This window comes from Panthera leo, chromosome F2, assembly GCF_018350215.1.
Source record: "Panthera leo isolate Ple1 chromosome F2, P.leo_Ple1_pat1.1, whole genome shotgun sequence".
In the NCBI taxonomy this organism is placed as follows: Eukaryota; Metazoa; Chordata; class Mammalia; order Carnivora; family Felidae; genus Panthera; species Panthera leo.
Genome location: NC_056695.1, coordinates 81,901,403 through 81,921,950, shown reverse-complemented (window position 1 = coordinate 81,921,950; position 20,548 = coordinate 81,901,403). Strand labels below are relative to the sequence as shown.

The following is a 20,548-nucleotide window of genomic DNA, read 5'->3' as shown; positions in this document are numbered from 1 at the left end:
TGGTCTGACCACAGGCCGGCAGTGGGAAGCACCCGTAGGTCTCCCGCCACTCTCTGCAGGGGATCCTACTGCTGAAGAGCCGCCTTGGGCCGGGAGGAGCTCTGGAGGGGCAGAGGACAGGTGAGGGGCAGGCTGCTGAGCTGGAGCCTGGGGGTGAGGCTGCGGGCAAGCCCCGTGTGGGCATCTGTGCTGTGCAGTCACCAGAGAACAGTCCTGGGCAGAGGGCCGGCTGGTTCACCACAGGGTCAGCAAGAGGGGCTGCCGGGACTGAGCCCAAAGACAGCCAGCGACTGATGCCTCGTCTCATGCGGGTTGAGGGATGAGGCCAGTGGAGACCTTGCCAGGAGACCTCTAAGAGGGGTGTGGACAAAAGGCTGCTCTGAGCGAGATCAAAAGCGAGCTGAAGGAGAGGAAGTGGACACAGGGAATGAACACATGTCCGGGAGTTCTACTGTAGCAGGAGCACAGGACTGGCGTGACACCGGGTCATAGGGTCGGGGTGGGCCATATGGCTGGCCGGCCTTTCACACAAGAACCGACAGTCTAACCATAGCACAGAAGGCAGAGGAAAGGGGGACACAGGCCTGGCACGTGCGGGGTTGGGAGGGTACAGGGGCTCCCCGTGGACTGTTTCTGTGTGTTGCTGGTAGAGGGAGCAAGGTCCCCCACTGACCGTGGGCTTGGGCGGGGCGGGGGGAGGCAGAGGAGTAGCAGGGGGGTAGGGCTCTGTGGGTGGGTGGTTTGCAGGGGTGAGAGGGCACGGGCCGCCCAAATGTTGCCCTGGATAATGACTGTGCCATACTGATAACTCGTGATATGTAGGGAAAAAACCCTTAATTCCAAAAACTGTGATTCACTTTGTGACCTAAGCCAGAAAGATTCACATTCTAGATGGAGCTTACTCTGCTGTCACTGCTGAATACCTCATCGTCAGATAGTTTGGGAAATAATTTATAAAATATTTTTGACATCTGCCCAGCCAGTCAACTGACAACAAGGCGTTTACCCCAAACCTGGGACCACCTAGACACAGCTACCCTCAAAAATATATATCATCAGAAAATATGCATCATTTATTTACCAAGCAAAAAAGGGGGCATTATTCAGTGGAACCAAAGCTTCCTTCTCCCTGAAAACCTGTTTCTATTTTCCACGTATGACTAATTTTTAATCTTAGTGACTGAGCGGTAATGCCATTGTCACTGATGCTGACAATGGGGTTTTTTAAGAAGCGTATGATAGATGTTGCCTTCATGGTATCCTTTTTTGGTTATTGTTCCTGTGGCGCTCTGAATAGAATGAGTTCAGCCTCCGTGGGGCCCGAGCAAATCCAGGCACAATTGTAGATTAGATGCCGTCTTTATGCAAAGCTTTGGGGGCACATACTCGGCTGGCAGCGTGAGGCCAGCTACACGACAGAAGGCTTCTGTCTGGCCATTACTCACCAAAGCAGGAAAACAGCTATTTACTTAACGTCCATTTGTTCAGAAGGCAGGAAAACGGCATCTTTAATCATCTCAAACAAAGGCACTAGAACCTATAAAACAATCAAACTGTAACGCAAAAGAAACCTGTCCCAGCCTCCTCTGTATTTTTTCAGGTGGTTTCCCGTGACGGGGGTCTCAGGGTCAGAAGACCGCCCTAGTCTGCCAGCTGCGCGACCGGAACCCTGCGCAGCGCCCTCAGCTCCTAGTTTCCACCTCCCTCCATCCTGGGCTGGCCACCTCGCTTCGGTCTCCCACGGGACCTCAGCTTCCTGCAGGCCTCCCTGCCCGGTGCACCGTCTGCCCACTAAGGCCCAGTGACCTCTCAAATGCTAACGTTAGGATACTGTTATATGCTCCCGGACCCGCTGGTGCGCCCATACTCCTACACAGACACACACATACACACACACACACACACACACACACACACACAGAAACACACAGACACACACGCTACCCCGCGCAGCCCTTCCCCTGCAGGCACGTACAGGTGCACCCGCCCAGGCCGCGCATCCTTAGCACCGGCTGTTCCCCTGCGCGGATTCCTTCCACGGTCACGTGTGAGCGCCTTCGCTAGGGCCCCTCTGGGCCCACGAGTCCGTGCCCCAGCGGAGGGTGAGTGGGGGCCAGCTACGTCTCCGTCCTGGGGGCATCGTCTCCGTCCTCCCCAAGCCCCCTGCACCGACCGGCTCGTCAATACCCCGGGGCCTGGCCTCGCCGCCTCCGGGGCTGCTCCCTTGCCCGTGCTTCCCGGGCCCACCTCCCAAACCAAGCATTTGCACAAAGGCCGTGCTCCTGAGGGAACCCGGCCTCCGCTTGCACGCCCGGCGCGTGGGCGCACCCACAAGAATCACCCCAGCATCTGCCGGCCCTGGCTGTGCCCTGTGCACACAGCTCCCCGCCCGCCAGGCGTCTGCCGTCGCCTCTCCGGGCGGCCTCCCCCACACTCAGTCGACCCCGCTGTGTGTTTGGGGTGCTCCCCTCCTCCCAAACCCCACAGAACAGGCTCATCTGCCTCCCCGCCCCAGCTGGCGGCCCGGCGCCCAGCACACCTCGCTCCCGTCACGCGCCCACCGCACCACGTGGGCCCTGGCCACCGACAGCGCCTCTGTGAGCTTCTCTCCAACACTTTCCCATTTGGCGTTCAATCGGCCAAAGCCCCGCGTCGTCTGCGCTCCTTGAGCGTCTGGAGCCGAGCGCGCCCGGGGTGGAAGGCGAGAGGCTCCACCGCAGGCCTCTCCTGTGCCTCCCACCAAAGCGCGCATGCGCCCGTCCGCCTTCCCAGAGGCCCCCCCCGCGGCAGCGCGAGGCGTGGCACGTGGCGGGAGTAGGGGGCGGGGAAGGCAGCTGCGCACGCGCGGAGCTGAACGTCGCGGCTGCGCTGCCCCGGGAGTGTGTCTGGTCGTTTTGCGGGGTCCGGGGAACCCGGAAGAGCCGCAGGGGCGGTGGGGCCCGGTCCGTGGGCGCAAAGGGGCCCAGAGGAGGCCCGGCCATGGCCTCAGCGAGCTGTTCCTGTTGCTGACCTCGTTCCTCTCGGTGACCCTGGCCGTGCCCTCCGTGACCGTGCTCTCCTCTCGCACGTGCTCCTTCTGTTCTGCGAGCTGCCCTGCCCGCCCGGCCTCCTGCTCCGGCCCGGCCCTTGCCCCGCGCCACGCCCGCCGCGCAGGGAAAGCGCCTGGGCCAGCCCTCGCGGGGTGGCGGGGGGACATCCCGCTCGTCCCCAAGGGCTGTCCTCCGTCTTGGGGAGATGCTGTGGATGCGCTCCCCCTCCCCCCCACCCCGTTCCTCTACGCTAAAGGCTTCCTGCCCAGCTCCCGGCCTACCTTAGGGGGGATCCTCACCGCCTGCCTTCAGACCTGCCCTCCTCTTCGTCACTTTGCTGGTAACACCCCGGAATCTTGTAACACCTTGAGTTTACAGGGTTTTTTTTCCCTTTTCTTTCAGTCTGATGCATGTAAATCGGTAAGTTCTCCGCTAGAGTTGGCAAACGGGCTCTTCACAGTGGAGTGTATGCCTGCATTCCCAGGACTTGGTTGTAATAGTTCTTTAAAAAAAAAAATTTTTTTTTTAAACATTTATTCATTTTTGAGAGTGAGAGAGACAGAGCATGAGCGGGGGAGGGGCAGAGAGAGAGAGAGGGAGACAGAATCTGAAGCAGACTCCGGGCTCTGAGCTGTCAGCACAGAGCCCAGCGCGAGGCTTGAACTCACAGACTGTGAGATCATGACCTGAGCTGAAGTCAGACGTTTAACCGACTGAGCCACCCAGGCTCCCCAAGACTTGGTTGTAATATTTAAAACTACAAGCGTGAGGGGCCCTTGGGCGGCTGAGTCAGTTAAGCGTCCAACTTCGGCTCAGGTCATCAACTTGTTTTCGTGGGTTTGAGCCCCATCGGGCTCTGTGCTGACAGCTCAGAGCCTGGAGTCTACTTGGGATTCTGTGTCTCCCTCTCTCTCTGCCCCTCCCCCACTCGCTCGCTCTTGCTCGCGCACTCTTTCTCTCTCTCTCTCCCAAAAATAAACGTTAAAAATTTTTAAGCAAAACATGAGCATGAAGACATATAACCCCCCAGGAAAATGCTCAGGACCTGTTAACTGAAACTGTTCCTAGAGAGATTAATATAGTAATGGGGGTCAAGATCAAATGCCATCCGTGGACTGTCAGGTCCAATACAGACCTTGTGGGCAGCATGTCTTTGCTCCTCTCTTGGCTGCGGGCCGACGTGAGGTTGCTGTTGCTGTGTTTTAGGTGTAGACTCAGCTGTACACACCATGGGCTCCGGGCATGACAGGTCATCGGACGTCAGTGCCACGTGTGTCCCTGCTGGCCCTCAGAGCCGACCTGTTGCTTGCCCTGGGGCCTTACACGATGCAGCCCAGCCTTGTGTGTTTTCTTACAGTTACAGATGAAGGCGGGGCCATGGGAGATGGTCATGATTCCAAGCTGTCTGGGTGAAAGATAAAGTTGCCCTCATGAGATAACAGAATAGTTTGGGGAAGAAAAGGTGGCCTTTGCTGGGCGGATTGTGATTTTTGTTCACAAGCTGGCTTGGCTCTGGTAATAGTTTAGTCTGATCGAGCCCTCCCCGCAGTGTCGAGAATGGGACCGGGGCAGCGTGTGCGCACAGACGCGCACGGGTGGCCTGGAGCAAGGGCTTTGGTGTCAGACTGGAGAAGGAGACAGAGGAGGTGATCTTATCACTTCTCCGTGCGGTTTCGGTTTCTTCCCATCAAAGACATTGTTTCAAGGTTGGCTTTGCGTTTCTCCCTTTGGGAGTCACGTTGAAAGATTTCTTTGATTAAAGGCAGGAGAGAATACTGAACAGATGAAGCTAGAAACTCAAAGAAGTGGAAAGAAAAGGAGCCAAACCCCCCAAATCAGGGAAGATGGGGGGAACACCAGATTTGAGTCTTTTATTTGCTGTTACTATTTCATTTTTCAAGGCACAGTCTTCAGTATGTTACATTTTTTTTATTTGGGTAACCCCTGGGCCTTTCTTAGTTTGCATGTCATTTTGATAAATCTAAAACTAGGTATTTTGTGTTCGCTTAAAGTTCATTTATTTCAAGTTTCAGAAGGTGCGCTGCTTTTCTGTGTTGTGGGTTGGGATTGGAATCAGTCCTAGGAGGGGTGGGTGTGGTTATTTGCCAGTGCGAACCCTTTTGGGGAGTTCTGAGGACCGGCAGCCACGGGCTGGGGGTGTCAGGGCCACCTGGACCTGATCTCACGTCCCAGGTGCCATATTTGGTCTTCCCAGGGGCCACATTGGTGATGGTCCGCTTAGTGTTTTAACAGAAGTTCTAACTATTTATCATGATCCGGAAATGTTCCCAGTAAATGAATGTTATCTGTGGCTTGTAGCAGTGCTTGGAAAAAAGTACATTCTAGGGGCGCCTGGGTGGCTCAGTCGGTTGAGCATCCGACTTCGGCTCGGGTCATGATCTCACGGTTTGTGAGTTTAAGCCCCTCATCGGGCTCTGTGCTGACAGCTCAGAGCCTGGAACCTGCTTCAGATTCTGTGTCTCCCTCTCTCTGCCCCTCCCCCACTAGTGCTCTCCTTCTCTCTCTCTCTCTTTCACTCTCTGTCTCGCTCTCTCAAAAATAAACATTAAAAATAAATTTTTTTTAAATTAAAAAAAAGAAAGTACGCTCTCCATTTGGAAAGAAAATCCAGGCCAAGAAAATGGTATTATCAGGTGGGGTTTGTTCTCAGTCCCTTTCCTCTGTGGAGGGGGGCTATAGGGGTTGTGAGGGGAATGAGGTGGGTGCAGTCAAAGGGGTCCTCAGTGTGGCCTTGGCAATGGAGTTGAGACCTGCACTCCCTGAGTTTACTGAGGCCTTGCTTTGACTCGAGCAGAAGTCAGAATCCAGCAGGATACAGGACAGTTGGTACCGAGCGCTGCTGCGGGACTGGGTGTCAGTGTCTTGCACATTCACGTGACAGCTGAGACAGAGGCCTGAGGTCCAGCCCTCTCTTGGCTGCCCTTGGCCCTTTGTAGGGTTTTTGTTTTAAATAAATGACGTTGTCACAGTTTAATCGTGAACTTGGCAACAATGTAACCACATCTTTTTCAAGACTAAAACCAAAAATGGTTTAAAAGGCACTATAAATGATGTTGTCACAGTTTAATCGTGAACTTGGCAACAATGTAACCACATCTTTTTCAAGACTAAAACCAAAAATGGTTTAAAAGGCACTAGGTGTTGTTGTCGCTGGCTTTCCTTTACCTCTCCTGTTTGTTTTCTCCCTCTTTCCTGTGTCGGATGATGGTGTAAATAGCTCCCTTTGTCCAGTGGAACAAAGAAAAAAACCTGATGGAAAAGACTGAGGTAGGTTTTGCTTTTGAAAAGCGTGGTGCTGTAATGAATACAGGGCTCCGTGACGGGATTTGTGTATTGCTTCATGGGGAAGGGAATGATGTTTTATATCTTTTATTTTTTTGTTAACGTTATTTATTTTTGAGAGAGAGAGAGAGAGAGAGAGAGAGAGAGAGACGGGCATGAGTGGGGGGAGGGGCAGAGAGAGGGAGACACAGAATCCGAAGCAGGCTCCAGGCTCTGAGCTGTCAGCCCAGAACCCAACGCGGGGCTCGAACCCACCAACCATGAGATCATGACCTGAGCTGAACTCTGACACTTAACTGACTGAGCCCCCCAGGCACCCCTGGAATGAAGTTTTAGAATCGGGTAGTTTGACTTGTGTTGTTCTAAATACATTTCCATTTTTTAAAAATCATTAAAAAAAATTTTTTTTAATGTTTATTCATTTTTGAGACAGAGAGAGACAGAGCATGAACGGGGGAGGGGCAGAGAGAGAGGGAGACACAGAATCTGAAGCAGGCTCCAGGCTCTGAGCCGTCAGCCCAGAGCCGGACGCGGGGCTCGAACTCACAGAACCGCGAGATCGTGACCCGAGCTGAAGTCGGACGCTCAACCGACTGAGCCACCCAGGTGCCCCTTAAAAATCATTTTTAAATGTTTGTTTATTTTTGAGACAGAAGGAGACAGTGCGAGTGGGGGAGGGGCAGAGAGAGAGGGAGACACAGAGTCCGAAACAGGCTCCAGGCTCCGAGCTGTCGGCACAGAGCGGGGCTTGAACCCACGAACCGTGAGATCATGACCTGAGCCAAAGTCGGACGCTTAGTCGACTGAGCCCCCCGGGCGCCCCAATACATTTCCGGTTTTGAATGCAGCGCCTGGCCTTGGGGTTCAGGAGCCGTTTAACGTGATGTTCTCCCTGGGCAGTGTCCAGTTGCTTCTCCTCGTTTTCTGTAATCTGTCCTGGGGAGGAGACGGGCCGTTCCCGTCACCGTCTGCCATTTGCTGCTTCAACCGTGTCCACGCCGTGAGCGGCCTGACCACCTCTCAGAGGACATGCGGGTGTGGTGGCCCGCGCGGCCAGGCTGCTGACTTGTCCAGGTTGCAGGAACTGGGGTTGTTACGCTGAAATGATCCAAATGCTAAACGTTACTGAAATTGCACAAAGATGCCTGGCTGGCCAGACAGAAATGCGTGTGGCCCACATGTAGCTCACGGGCCACGGTGTTCGGCCGCTTGCTGCGCGTGGACGTGGGATTTCTCTCTGTGCCTCATGTTCTGTCCCGACTCTTCTTGTTCTCTCACGGAAAATGGCAGAAAGTTCTGGAAACCTTCATTTTGTGCTTCTTTTAATTGTGATAAAATTTACGTAACAGAAAATTCATCTTTTGAACCATCTGAAAGCATCCAGTTCCGCGGCAGGAAGCACGTCTGCAGTCTGGTGTCACGACCGCCTCCGCCTGGTTCCAGAACCCCGTGTCACCCGGAACAGGAACCCCACACTCCTCTCCCCCGCCACCAGCTCCTGACAACCACTTACCAGCTTTCTGTTTCTGTGAGTTTGCCTGTTCTGGATATCTTACAGAGTGGATCGCACGATACTTGTCCTTTCGTGTCCACGTTCGTTCGCTTGCCCTGTGTTCGCGATTCACCCGCGGTGCAGCGTAGATCAGTACTTTGTTCCTTTTCGTGGCTGAGAATATACCACTTTTCACTTTCCCGTTCATCCGTTGAGGAGCGTCTGGATCGTTCGTCCCCTGGGCTCTCGTGGACGCTACCGCCGTGAACATTCACGTGCAGGCGTTTGTCTGGACCCCGTGAGGTGGAGCTGTGGGTCTCGTGCCGATTCTGCATTGGCCTCACGGAGGAGCTGCCCGGCTGTTTCCTAAAGTGCTTCCACCAGTTTTCGTTCCTACCAGCGGTGTGCAAGGAACCGTTTTCTCTACACCCTTGACAGCACTTGTCATTTTCTGTCTTTTTCATTCCCGCCATCCCACCGGATGTGTAGTTCAGGGAGCGGAGGCGTGGCTGTGTATGCCTGGCTCGTGTTTGGCGGGTGACCCGGTGCCGGGTCTCCCCCGACGCAGCCCCACGGGCGCGCGTGTTTGGGTGGCAGTGAGGTGGTGCCCTGTCACCTGTGCAGGCCATTGCACCTGGTCCTCTCTCTGTCTGGTCTGGGGTCTGTTTCTGTATATATTTTCTCACTCTGATTATTTCTTTAAAAGTCACTTTTGAAGGAGCGTTTTGTAAGCCGATGCTTTCCTGGCAGGCATAGTGTTGATGGATCACTTTGCTGTCACGCCTCCCGAAGCCCCAGGAGGTCGGGACAGAGCCGCTTTTGTGGCTTCCCTCTTTGTGCTTCGACTGGGGCTGTGCTCATAGATTTGCTCTTTACCAAACATTAGTAAAAAGAGAACAAAGTCCATTGAGAAGATTGGAGACTTCTACAAGATTTTGAATCTTTCCCTCTGCTTTTGAAACGGCAGCTTGCTGAGTGAGCAGCAGATCCATATATTTATGTATCAGTTTGTGTTTTGTTTTTACTTTTCATTTTGAGAGAGAGAGGGCACGAGTGGGAGGGAGGGGCAGAGGGAGAAAAAAAGAATCCCAAACAGGCTGATGGGAGGCTTGATCCCATGACCCTGGGGCATCATGACCTGAGCTGAGATCAAGAGTCAGACGCTCAACTGAGCCGCCCGGGCACCCTCAATTTGTGTTTTCGGTGGGCACAGACCACCAAGCCAGTGAAGATAAAAAGCCATCCGGGAAAAAAAGCCGCGTAAGCATCCTGAAGCGTGATTCTCGTGGCCAACTTTAAAAGCCGTCACACGGGGCGTGATGGTGATTCTTGCGAATACGAGAAGGCAGGGGATGGACCTAGTGCCTAGTAGAGACGTCTTCGTGAAGTAAATGGGTGGAGCCCGGATGGGGGTAAGGAACGGTGTTGGGGCCTGGGGTGGCGGAGCCTGGGGGTGCCGTGCGGATGAAGCCGGAGGTTGGTCGGGCCACTCCTGGCAACGGCCACGAGGGCTCAGACACAAGCCATTTTCCGAGGCCGCAGAAACACACAGCCTCGGCTCGTGAGGCGCGCTGACGGGGGCGCTGTGTCCCGTCGGGTGCGGTGGGCGCCGCGGGGTGGCGTGTGCTCTCTGGACCCCTGTCGCTCCCTGTGAGCTCCAGCAGGTGGCCCGCCGGTGTGTTCCCTGTGTTCTGGGGCCGGGGTGCAGGAGGCCCTCAGTGGACGTGAGGTGGTCCCCGAGGACGGAGCCCTGCAGGCAGTGCCGCACAGCACCCACGGAGAGAGCACCGCGGCAGGTAGACGCAAGGCAGGGATGGGGTGAAAATGAAAAGCAAACGAGAAATCAAAGGCCAAGCATCGGGAAGGAAAGGGCCGCAAGGGCTTGAGGAGGAGCCCTGGAGCAGGGCCTCGACCTGACGGGGCGGAGGGCAGCGCGGAGGAGGTGCGGAGGGGTGGGGGGGGGGGGGGGGGGGGGGGGGGGGGGGGGGGGGGGGGGGGGGGGGGGGGGGGGGGGGGGGGGGGGGGGGGGGTGCTGCTTTGGGAGTGAGGAGCTGCCGGAAGAGCGGTAGGGATCGCGGGGAGGAGTGAGACGAGGTGGGAGGAGGGCGGGGGAGGGGGGGGTACAGGACGGGTGGTGGGGGGAGGCGGGGCGGGGCGAGGGAGGAGCGCTGGGGTGGGGGCGGGGGTGGAGGGGAGGTGGGGGCGGGGAGGGGGCGGGATGGGGTGGGGCCGAGGGGAGGTGGGGGCGTGGCGAGGGAGGAGCGCTGGGAGGGGCGGGGCGTGGCGAGGGAGGAGCGCTGGGAGGGGGCGTGGCGTGGCGAGGGAGGAGCGCTGGGAGGGGGTGGGGCGGGGCGAGGGAGGAGCGCTGGGAGGGGGCGGGGCGAGGGAGGAGCGCTGGGGTGGGGGCGGGGTGGGGCGGGGTGGAGGGGAGGTGGGGACGTGGCGGGGGAGGGGGCGGGATGGGGTGGGGCCGAGGGGAGGTGGGGGCGAGGCGAGGGAGGAGCGCTGGGAGGGGGCGGGGCGAGGGAGGAGCGCTGGGGGGGCGGGGCGAGGGAGGAGCGCTGGGGGGGCGGGGTGGGGCGGGGCGAGGGAGGAGCGCTGGGAGGTGGCGTGGCGAGGGAGGAGCGCTGGGAGGGGGCGGGGCGAGGGAGGAGCACTGGGAGGGGGTGGGGCGGGGCGAGGGAGGAGCGCTGGGGTGGGGGTGGGGCGGGGTGGGGGCGGGGTGGAGGGGAGATGGGGACGTGGCGGGGGAGGGGGCGGGATGGGGTGGGGCCGAGGGGAAGTGGGGGCGTGGTGAGGGAGGAGCACTGGGAGGGGGCGGGGTGGGGCGGGGCGAGGGAGGAGCGCTGGGAGGGGGCGGGGCGGAGGAGAGGCAGAGCCCACGCCCACCTCAGGCCGTGGCGTGGGTGCGGAGCACTGTTAACGTCCAGTGGAGGGAACCCTACCTGCCGGCGGTAGGGCTGTGGGGAGGCGTGAGGGATAACTGCAGAATGTTCTAGTGGAGGCGCCGCTCTTGAAATGAAGGTTTTATGGCTCTGCTGGGCTGGGTCGGCCTGGTGGCGCGCACCGCCATCCCGCAGTGGCACGTGAGCTCGCAGGAGGGCGACAACAGCATCACCGGCCAGGCGAGGTACAAGGGGCTGTGGATGGGCTGCGTCACGCAGGGCACCGGCGTGTTGAGCTGCAAGATCGGCCACACAGGCCACCTGGTGGCGGCGTCCCGGGGGCTGGGCTTCCTGGCCACGCTCGACACGATGGGCACGAGGTGTGCAAGCTGCAGCGGAGAGGACCAAGTGAAGAGGGCCCGGGTAGCCCTGACGGGAGGCATTATTTTCATCGTGAAAGGCCCTGCTGCCTCCAACAGGACAGCTTGTTCTGGCGTGGCCACCAGATTGTCACAGACTTTTTTTTTTTTTTTTGAGAGAGAGAGAGGGCAGGGGAGGGGCAGAGGGAGAGGAAGAGAGAGAAGCTTAAGGAGGTCCCCAGGCTAACACAGGCTCGATCTCAGGACCATGAGATCATGACCTGAGCTGAAATCAAGAGTCAGGTGCTTAGGGGCACCTGGGTGGCTCAGTCGACTAAGCGTCTGACTTCGACTCAGGTCTTGATCTCGCATTCGAGTCCCGCGTCGGCCCTGTGCTGACAGCTCAGAGCCTGGAGCCTGCTTCGGATTCTGTGTCTTCCTCTCTCTCTGCCCCTCCCCCCACTCACACTCTGTCTCTCTCTCTCTCTCAAAAATAAGTAAACACCAAGAAAACCCTTTTTTAAAAAAGAGATGATTAACTGAGTCACCCGGGCACCCCTGTCACAGACTTTTATAAACCGGTGCCCCCCATGAATGTTAGGTACAAGCTTCGTCCTGCTGTCTTCATTGGCTGGGTGGGGTCTGCCCTGGTCATTCTGGGAGGTGCGCTGCTCACTTGCTCCTGTTCCGGGAGTGACAGCAAAGATGGGCACCGGGTACCCCGCTCCTACCCTAAACGTAACTCTGCCACGCAGTGTGTGTGAGCTGGGACCCCCTGGCCCGGCCTGGCAGCCTATGGTGTGCCCGGCGGGTACCTGAAATGACCTGGGGCAGAGCTCAGCCCGTGGGCAGGGTGCGGAGCAGAAGCCTCGTCACCCCTGCCCTGCACACCACGTATAGTGCCCCTGGGGGGTTGGGTGAGGGAGACACAAAGAGGAGAGGCTGTGCTTTTTATACAGGAATAAAAAGGTATGTTTTGGGGGGGAAATGGAGTGTAGGTACCGGCGAACCACCACTGATGCACCTGTTCCGTGGCTGCATTGCTTCTGGCCAGTCCTTGATGAGCTCCGTCCTGTTACGATCTTTCAGTGAGGAAAGCACAGTGCACACGATAACACAGTACACAATTCACAATACAAGAAGAAGGGACTTGCTGAAGGTCACATGGCCACTAAGCAGAGGGTCAGACGGCGGCTGCCAGCAGCCACGTGTGGCTTTGAACCCGAGATGTGGCCGGTCCCCACGGAGCTGCGTTGTGGGCGTAACATGCATGCTGACTTCGAAGACTCACTAGGACACAAAGTATGAACTCATGCATCAGTTTTTTATGTTGATGACACATTGAGATGACATTATTTTGGGTATATTGTTTAAAATTAAGCATGTTTTAAAAATCCCATTCACATTCTTTTGGCTTCTAGACCATTTAGAATCCACATATGGCTGTCACGTTTGTGCTGGGCGCACCGACTCACACCCCGTGAAGGTGGGCGGGGGGCCCTAGTGCAGCCGTGGCCTTCGGGGTCCCAGCAGTCTCCGTCTGTCTTGGTATGGGCTCTCGCCTTCAGCAGCTGTTTGGGGGACATGACGTAAATATCCTGAGCCTTGTTTCTTTCATCTGCGGAGCAGGGTCAAGTGTGAGGGTGCATGTGAAGGGCTGTGGGGGGTGAAGGGTGTCTCTCGGTGTGCGATCGATTGCCTTTCCCTGACGGCTAAAGACGTTGATCTTTTCATGAGCTTGTTGGCCATTTGTACCTCTTCTTTGGAGAAATGTCTGTTCAGATTCTTTGCCCATTTTTCATCGGCTTATTTGTCATTGTGGAGACGTAATAGTTACATGTTTTGGACACTAGACTCTTGCCAGATAGGGGATTTGCAAACAAAAGCGCTGAGTTCATTCCTGGACTCAGTTTTACTCCGTTGATCTGTGTGTGTGCGTCCTGATGCGAGCACCACGCTGCCTCGACTACCGAAGCCTTGTAGTGTGTTGCAAGGTCAGAATGTGTGGGTCCTCCGACTTTTTTTCTCTCGAGGTTAGTTTGGCTCTTCTGGGCATCTTGTATCTGGGTTGTCAGTTTCTTCAAAGATTTGGGGATTTGGGTGAGGACTGGGTCACATCTGCAGATTGCTTTGGGGAGTGCCGCCCTCTTAGCACAATGAAGTCCTTCCACCCCATGAACGTGGGATGAGTTTCCATTTGTTTAGACCTTTGATTTCTTTCACCAGTGTTCTGTAGCTCTCAGTGTGTAAGTCTTTTGCTTCTTTGGTTAAATTCATTCCTAGATATTTTCTCGTTTGGTGATATTGGAAGTTGAGCTGGTTCCTAATTTTCTAGTTGGGTTGTTTGTTATAGGCGTAAACAGACAAAACCGACTTTCTTGTGTTGACCTTGTACCCTGAAACTCGGTTGAATTCACTTACTAGCTCTAATAGTGTTCTGATAGATGTTTTTGGGTTTTCTGTGTACACCATCATGCCACCTGCAGAGAGAGTTTACTTCTTCCTTTCCAACTTGGATACCTTTTATATCATTTTCTTGCCTATGTGCTCTTTGGTGAGTGTGATTGTTTTTTATCACGAGTGGTGTGGGATTTTGGCAGGTGCCTTTTCTGTGTCTGTTTAGAGATCTTACGGCTTTTGTCCTGCCACACTGTCATTCGTAGTCTGAACTTGAAAGCACAGTGACCTCAGCATTCTGATGATGGAATGGTGGGCCTTTGCTAGAACTGACTTCCGGGTTTTAGAAGGACGGCAGGGGAGAATGTGTGCCAACCTTAAATACGCCTGGCACACGGTGGGCTTGCGTGTCCGGCCGGTGGCTGCATGGCTCCTTCTGAATGGTGACCGCCACCAGGGCCTGCCTAGGTGCTGAGAGGCAGCTGCACAGCCGTGTGCCACAGCTCCCAGCCGATAGGTGTCAGGGGGGACGGCTGAGCTGGAGGTTGCTGAGGGTGTGCAGATGGCCTCGCGTCCACGGTGAGACCGGGCGTGCCGTGCGCTCTTGGCATGGACACCCGCACGTGTGCTCTCGCTGAGGTCAGCTGCCCGGGAGGCTACCGCGTTTTATGGGAAAGCATTGGACCGTGAATGTACAACCAAAGAAGTTTCCCAAAATAACTTCTTCAGCACCTGGCCGAAGGAGGTGGTGCAGGTGGCCGTGGCAGCCGTCCTGGACCCACCACACCAGGGCTGGGTGCCATCGGCTGCTGCCTCTCACAGCCTTTTGACCTCTGAGGCCACCCGGTTTTCTCAGGAAGGCCTAGTGCTCTTTCGACGTCCCCCTGCCTGGCCACTGTCTTTCAGGGGCGCTGGAGAGGTAGGCAGAGGGCGTGGGGCCACCTTGCTTCAGGTGCACCTGTGAGGGTGGCCACGGCTGCCACAGAGCGGGGGATCGCAGGAGCCCAGGAGGGGCACTTTCTGGCCCCCGGGAAACGGAAAGCTTTGGCGGGAAGCTCTTTGAAGATAAGGTGCTACGTTAAGTTTTTATTTCTTTTTTCATTAAAAAAAATTGAGTTATGTGTGGGTCAGCACTAACTTGGGCATCCAGCTGAATCACATTTTCCATACGTGCTCGCCCATGGGACTCCCCCAGAGAAAGAACATTCCGGGCCTGTTCCCAGGCTTCCTTCGGCAGGACACCTGTGTGGCTCTGTCCCTGGATTGCTGACCACCGCATGGTGGTGTCCTCCACTGCGTGAACACACGTGACTCTGTTTCCCTGTTGGCATTCAGACCACCAGCCTGAACAAGCACCTCAGGACACGGTGGACAGACAGCCTGACCGCCAGAGAGCTCCGTATCCGCAAGGCCAGCGTCTCTCTGCAGGAGCAGCTGTGGGCGCTGAGCAGAGGGGAGCGCGTCCCCTCCCGTCAAAGGGAGAAGGTGTCCTGGCTGTGCGCTGGTGCACGGCTGCTTGGTCCGGGGGAGGATGCTGCACGGCCAGCGTCCAGGGAAGGAGTGGAGCCTGTCTGGCCTGAGGGGACCGTCCACGATCGAGCCGAGTAGGAAGGGTCGGGATGTGCCTGTCTCAGCTGAGTGGCCAGCGGGACCCCGGGCCCGGTCGCCATGCCTCCCTTGCGGGGCCTGCTGCTCCCGGGCGCCTCTGCTCAGCGCCCCCTCCCCCATCGTGTCAGTCTTGCAGCCGCACGGCCTCGCCTCTCAGCACCGTTGTTTCTGAAGCACTGCCACCCCCTCTGCGCGTCCTTCCCGAGCGCCAGCCGTAACCCAAAGAAGACGGGGCGGCGGGAAGTCCGGGAACGCGTTGGAGAGAATGCAGAGTGCTGGCCTGATGGGTGTGAGGCGGTGTCTCGCTGTGGGTTTGATTCACACCTCCCCGGTGGTTAACGGCGCTGGGCATCTTTTCTGTGCTTATTGGCCATTTGTCGGTCTTTTTGGAGAAATGTCTCTTCAGATTCTTTGTGCATTTTTTAAGTTTATTTTTTGAGAGAGAGCAGGAGCAGGAGAGGGGCAGAGAGAGAGGGGGGACAGAGGATCCGAAACAGGCTCCAGGCTCCACGCTGACAACAGAGAGCCCGACACGGGGCTCGAACCCATGAACCGCGAGATCATGACCTGAGCCGAAGTCAGACGCTTAACCGACTGAGCCCCCTGGGTGCCCCATTTTTGTGCACTTTTCAGCTGGGATGTCGTTTCACTGTTGATCTGTAAGGGCTCATTCTTCATTCTGGGTACAAGTCTCTTTTCAAACATATGATTTGCAAATACTTTCTCCCATTCTGTGGGTTGCCTTTTCACTTCCTTGATAGTATCCTTTGCAGCACAAATTTTTTAAATTTTGAAGCCAATTTCTTTTTTTGTTGTTGCTGATTCTTTTAGGTGTGGTGTTTAATAGCTTTGCCTAACCCAGGACCATGAAGATATATCCCCAGTTTCTTACAAGTTTTATAGTTGTAATGCTTACATGGAGGTTATTGATACATTTTGAGTTAACTTCTGTATGTGGTGTGAGGTAAGGCTCCAGCTCCGTTCTTTTGCACATGCACGTGCAGCTGTCTCAACCCCGTTTTCTGGAAACACTCTCCTCTCTCCACTGAGGGTCGTGGCCCCTGCTGAGGGCCAGGTGGCTACATGTAGGTGTTTGGGTCACTTCCGGACCCTAGTCCTGTGCATGTTTATCCGTGTGTGTGCCCTCATGCCAGTGCCACAATGTCTTGATTCTTGTAAGTTTTGAAGTCAGTAAGTGTGAGTTCTCCAACTTTGCTTTTCTCTTTAAAGGTTCTTTTGGCTCTTCGGGGTCGCTGAAGTGTCACCTGAACTTGAGGGTTCAGCCAGCTGGGATTCTGATAGGGATTGCCTTGAATCTGATCAATTCGGGAAGTATTGTAAGTATTTTCGTTTTTGCTGCTGTTGTAAATGGAATTGTTTTCTTGATTTCATTTTTTGAGATGTTTGTTGCCAGCTCTGTTGGGGTCCCCAAGACCACCCTAGTTCAGTGACTCACTAGGAGGCCTCCCGGGACCTGGCGCCACTAAGATGGGTTGCGGCGAAAGGAGAAAGGCACGGAGCTCGGAGAGACCAGCTGTGAGCTTCCGGTGCCCTGGGTTCGCAGGCCGGCCCAGATAACTCGGGTGTAGCTGTTTGGTTTCCGAGACGGTCACGGCCCCCACCCCACGTTCGCTTTCATTGTTACAGATTTGGAGCTCGTGTTCAGTCATCATGACTTGGCATTTCCTCAGTCACCCTTGTTTCTCCCCCAGACCCTTTCGTCTGGGTTTTGTGCACGGGGGACAAAAGCATGTCCACAGGAAAACATTTCCAGGGCTTGGGCAGGACAGAGCGCTCGATTTCCACGGAAGTTCTAAACGTGCGTGGGTCTCTCCTTCCGCTGACCCAGGGAGCGGCCGCATCTGACAGTCCCCCGCCCGCCCGCGTGTGTGCAGCAGGGGCAGCTGAGATGGAGGCCAGCGCTCCCTCCCCCTCTGCACGGGGCACTTACCTGCAAAGTCCAAGGTCGAAAGGTGAGACGGGTGGAGGCCGTGCCCACCTGCTCTGGCAGATGTGCAAGACTCTGGTGGGGATGCACTCAGGCTGTGTCTGGAGCACGCAGCCCGTCACACCTGATCTCTGTTGGCCCCTCCAGAACACAGGCCTTCTCCTGTGGGCTCGTCCAGCCGCAGCCCTGACGTCTGTGCAGCTTAGCGCCCCACGCGCCGGTGGCCTGAATCGGCATCGTCCCCGGGTCTGAGGCCTGCCTGGGGCCTTCTGTCAGCCCTGTTCTGCTGAGGCTGAGACTCCCGCAGCCACTAGCGTCTGGTCTCTGCTTCGGGGCCAGTCCGGACAAGGCCTTTGAATTAGGATCCCAGGCGGACGGGCGGCTTTCCTTCCGCGGCGGCACAGCAGAGACCCTGTGAGTCCAAGCGCAAGGCTTTCCCCGCCCTCGTTAGCGTCTGTCCAGAGGTCAGACCCGCCTGCTCACAGAGACACGCCTCAGGCCAGAGAGTCACCGCCAAGGGCTCATCAGCCGCCCCACCAGCTTGTCAGACTCAAGTGTGTCTCCGTTTGCAGGGAGCGCCTGTGTCCCCAGAGGCTCCAGTAGGGGAAACGATGGTAAAAAGCCATCATTTAGGGAGACTCGAGTTTCCAGTACTCGGAGCTTAAGTTCTGACCCTCCCACTGGCTGCACGACACGAGGCTGTGGGGTTCCACTAATGCTTTTTCTTGGCACTTTTTCTGAGGGGGACGATCCCTTTAGCATTTATGAAGTTACCAGCATTTAACGTTTTGTATCAATATTTTACTACACAGGTGGATGCAGTAGCCACAAAATAAAGTCGTTACAAAAATTCCATTTTTTTTCTTTTTTTTTAATGTTTGTTTATTTTTGAGAGAGAGAGAGAGAGAGTGTGAGCAGGGGAGGGGCAGGGAGAGAGGGACACACAGAATCCGAGGCTGACTCCAGGCTCTGAGCCGTCAGCACAGAGCCCGACGCGGGGCTCGAACTCGGGAATGGCACGATCATGACGTGAGCTGAAGTCGGCACTTAACTGAATGAGCCGCCCAGATGCCCCAAAATTCCATTTTTTTCTTACTGAAAATTTACTCACACCCCTAACGGTTACAGTCTTTCCAGGGCTAACCTTACAGCTTCTGGGAAGATCCCAGCTGGAATAGGAGGTGGGGGTGGGGGGCGCAGCAGCAGTCTTACCTAAAACTTTGTTCCAGGCCAGGGGCCTGATCTAACATTCCTTCTCCCACTCGGAGAGAAGGGCAATGCACACTCTGAACATTTTCGGCCCATCCGAGCCCCACTCTTGGGAATTCGGGACGCTTCCTCCCACCCACCTGGAGAAGAGGAGCCCAAGCATCACCTGCGTGGCACTGTCCCCCTCCCGGTAGCCAGGGGACCCAAGCCCGCTCTCCTGGGACTGGATCTGTCATTTCCGGGTCCCACAGGTAACTTGTACCCTCACTACAGACAGCAGCTCAGCCGGTGTTTCACGCCACGGACGATTTCACGGCCACCCGGGCACCAGAGGTCTGTCCCGCCTCACTCCTTCATCCTTCCTTTGCAAAATAATGCTCTCCACACGAGTCGGTGAGTCTGAGCGCTAGGGAATCCCGCTTTTACAGCCACCCTGTCAAGGGTCCCCAGGAGCACTTCTCACTGTGGTGATTCTGTAGGAGCCCAGGACTCGGCACAGAGTCACTGCCATGACTTCATGCAGCGAAACGATACAAAGCAAGCTCAGCGAAGGGAAGAGATGTGCCAGCTTGCGGAGTCGCACGGGACATGATCTGCAACGACACGCGTGGGACACCGTCCACCAGGACGCTCGCTAGACGCTCGGCCCCCGGAGCGTTCACAGGGCTGGGCGCATAGGCGCCCTCCGCCTGGCACACACCAAACCTCCGGACGCCCGGAAGGAAAGCGGGTGTTCGGCGTAAAGTGCGTGCGTGTGGACACTCCGGGCCCGGGGAGCCCTCTTACCAGCCAGGGCGGCGGGGTGCAGCCCTGGGGGCACGGCCTCTCCAGGGCGGTCAGGCCAGCCGTGCTGCCCCCCTGCCCGCCTCACGGGTCCGGCGGCTGGCAGCGCTGCTTCTCTCCCTCGTTAGCGCCAGTGCTGTTCTCGCGGGTTCCTCGGGACTTGGACGCGCGTCACCTGCAAACGGTTACTTCTTCCTTTCCAGTCCGGGGCCTTTATTCCTTTCTCTCGTCTGAGCGCGCTGGCTGGGCCTCCTGCTCGGTGTCCACCCAGGCGGCCGAGTCCCGTTCCGGAGGCCGCTGCCAGCGCCGGCTCTCTCCGATGACGTTTACCGAGTGGAGGACGTCCCTTTCTGTTCCTAGTTTGCCCAGATTTAGGATTTCGTGGAAGGGGGCTGGATTTTGGCCGATGTTTTCTGTGCGTCTCTTGAGGTGCCGTGTATCTCTTCTTCCCGTTGGTAGGGTGCGTTCCGTTCACTGCCTGTCAGGGGCTAAGCCATTCTCGCGTCCTTGGGACGAGTCCTATTTGGTCGTGGTGTAGTCTTTCTTACATATGGTTGGATTTGGTTTACTAGTGTTGTGTGGAGAATTTTTGCTTCTTCTTTACAGCGGATACTGGCCCACGGTTTTCTTGTGATGTCTTTGGTTTTAGTATCAAGGTAATGCTGGTCTCTGAGTTGGGAAGTGTTCTCTCCTTTTCTGTTTTGTGAAAATTTGTGAAGCATTAGTGTTCGTTCTTAAAAAAATTGTTTAAATGTTTACTTTTGAGAGAGAGAGAGAGAGAGAGAGAGAGAGAGAGAGAGAATGCACACAAGTAGGAGAGGGGCAGAGAGAGGGGAAGACACAGAATAGGAAGCAGGCTCCAGGCTCCGAGCTGTCAGCACGGAGCCCGATGTGGGGCTTGAACCCACTAACTGCGAGATCATGACCTGAGCCGAAGTTGGACGCCCAACCGACTGAGCCCCTAGGGGTCCTGGTGTTGCTTCTTCTTTAACGTGTTTTGTAGAATTCGCCAGCGAAGTCATCTGGGCCTGGGCTTTTCTTTGTGGGAGTTTTTAAATTGCCGATTCATTCTCCTTACTTGTTATAGGCCTTTTGGATTTTCCATTTCTTCCTGCATCAGTTTTGGTGGTTCGCATCTGTGCAGCTAGTGCCTCTCTCCTGGACCATCCAACTTGTCGGCATACTTGCTCCTGGTTTCCCTTCTCACCCTTCCTGTTTCTGTACCGAAGCGTTGCCTTTATTCTTCGTTGCCATGGCTGTGGTTCTAGAAGCTTTCTCACTGTGCCGAGTGTCCTCACAGGCAGAGGGGAGTTTCGCATAGTGGGATGTGTGTCAGGAATGCCAAGTGGTTAGACCACAGGACATTCATCTGAATAAGGCTGCATGCGCTCCTGACCTCCGGATCCCCAGAGGCAGCTGCTGGAGGCTTCTGGTCTGCCCCCTCCTCCCTCTGTTCTCCCCCCGACGCCTTCTGTCCTCCCTCTGCCCTCGGGCACCTTGGCATTTTCACCTGTGCTGTCTGGCAGTCGTCCCAG

The 20,548-nt window shown here is 56.2% G+C and overlaps 1 protein-coding gene across 7 annotated transcripts; it reads left to right on the top strand.

Annotated features, from left to right (window-relative positions):
* The first annotated feature begins 3,210 nt into the window (after positions 1-3,210).
* On the top strand, positions 3,211-17,874 carry LOC122210742 (claudin-7-like). Of its 7 annotated transcripts, XR_006198208.1 has the most exons (5): positions 3,211-3,369; positions 6,268-6,317; positions 7,682-7,860; positions 16,304-16,410; positions 16,721-17,874. XR_006198208.1 is itself a non-coding variant. In XM_042923621.1 (4 exons), the coding sequence occupies exons 1-4, from the start codon at positions 10,854-10,856 to the stop codon at positions 17,225-17,227; spliced, it is 528 nt and encodes a 175-aa protein (XP_042779555.1). In that variant the 5' UTR covers positions 10,791-10,853; the 3' UTR covers positions 17,228-17,874. The 7 variants fall into 7 exon arrangements, 3 of the variants coding, with proteins under 3 accessions (XP_042779555.1, XP_042779553.1, XP_042779554.1); XR_006198210.1 differs by lacking the exon at positions 3,211-3,369 and having other exon boundaries at positions 5,590-6,317; positions 17,169-17,874; XR_006198209.1 differs by lacking the exon at positions 3,211-3,369 and having other exon boundaries at positions 5,590-6,317; positions 16,923-17,874.
* Positions 17,875-20,548: the final 2,674 nt, after the last annotated feature.

Excerpts from the sequence above, each read along its gene's own strand:
- LOC122210742 (XM_042923619.1), top strand. The coding sequence starts at position 10,854 with ATGGCTCTGCTGGGCTGGGTCGGCCTGGTGGCGCGCACCGCCATCCCG. Across the intron at positions 10,955-16,303 it reads AGCATCACCGGCCAGGCGAG|GTTCTTTTGGCTCTTCGGGG; the intron begins GTACAAGGGGCT and ends TTCTCTTTAAAG. Across the intron at positions 16,411-16,785 it reads TGATCAATTCGGGAAGTATT|ACCCTTTCGTCTGGGTTTTG; the intron begins GTAAGTATTTTC and ends TTTCTCCCCCAG.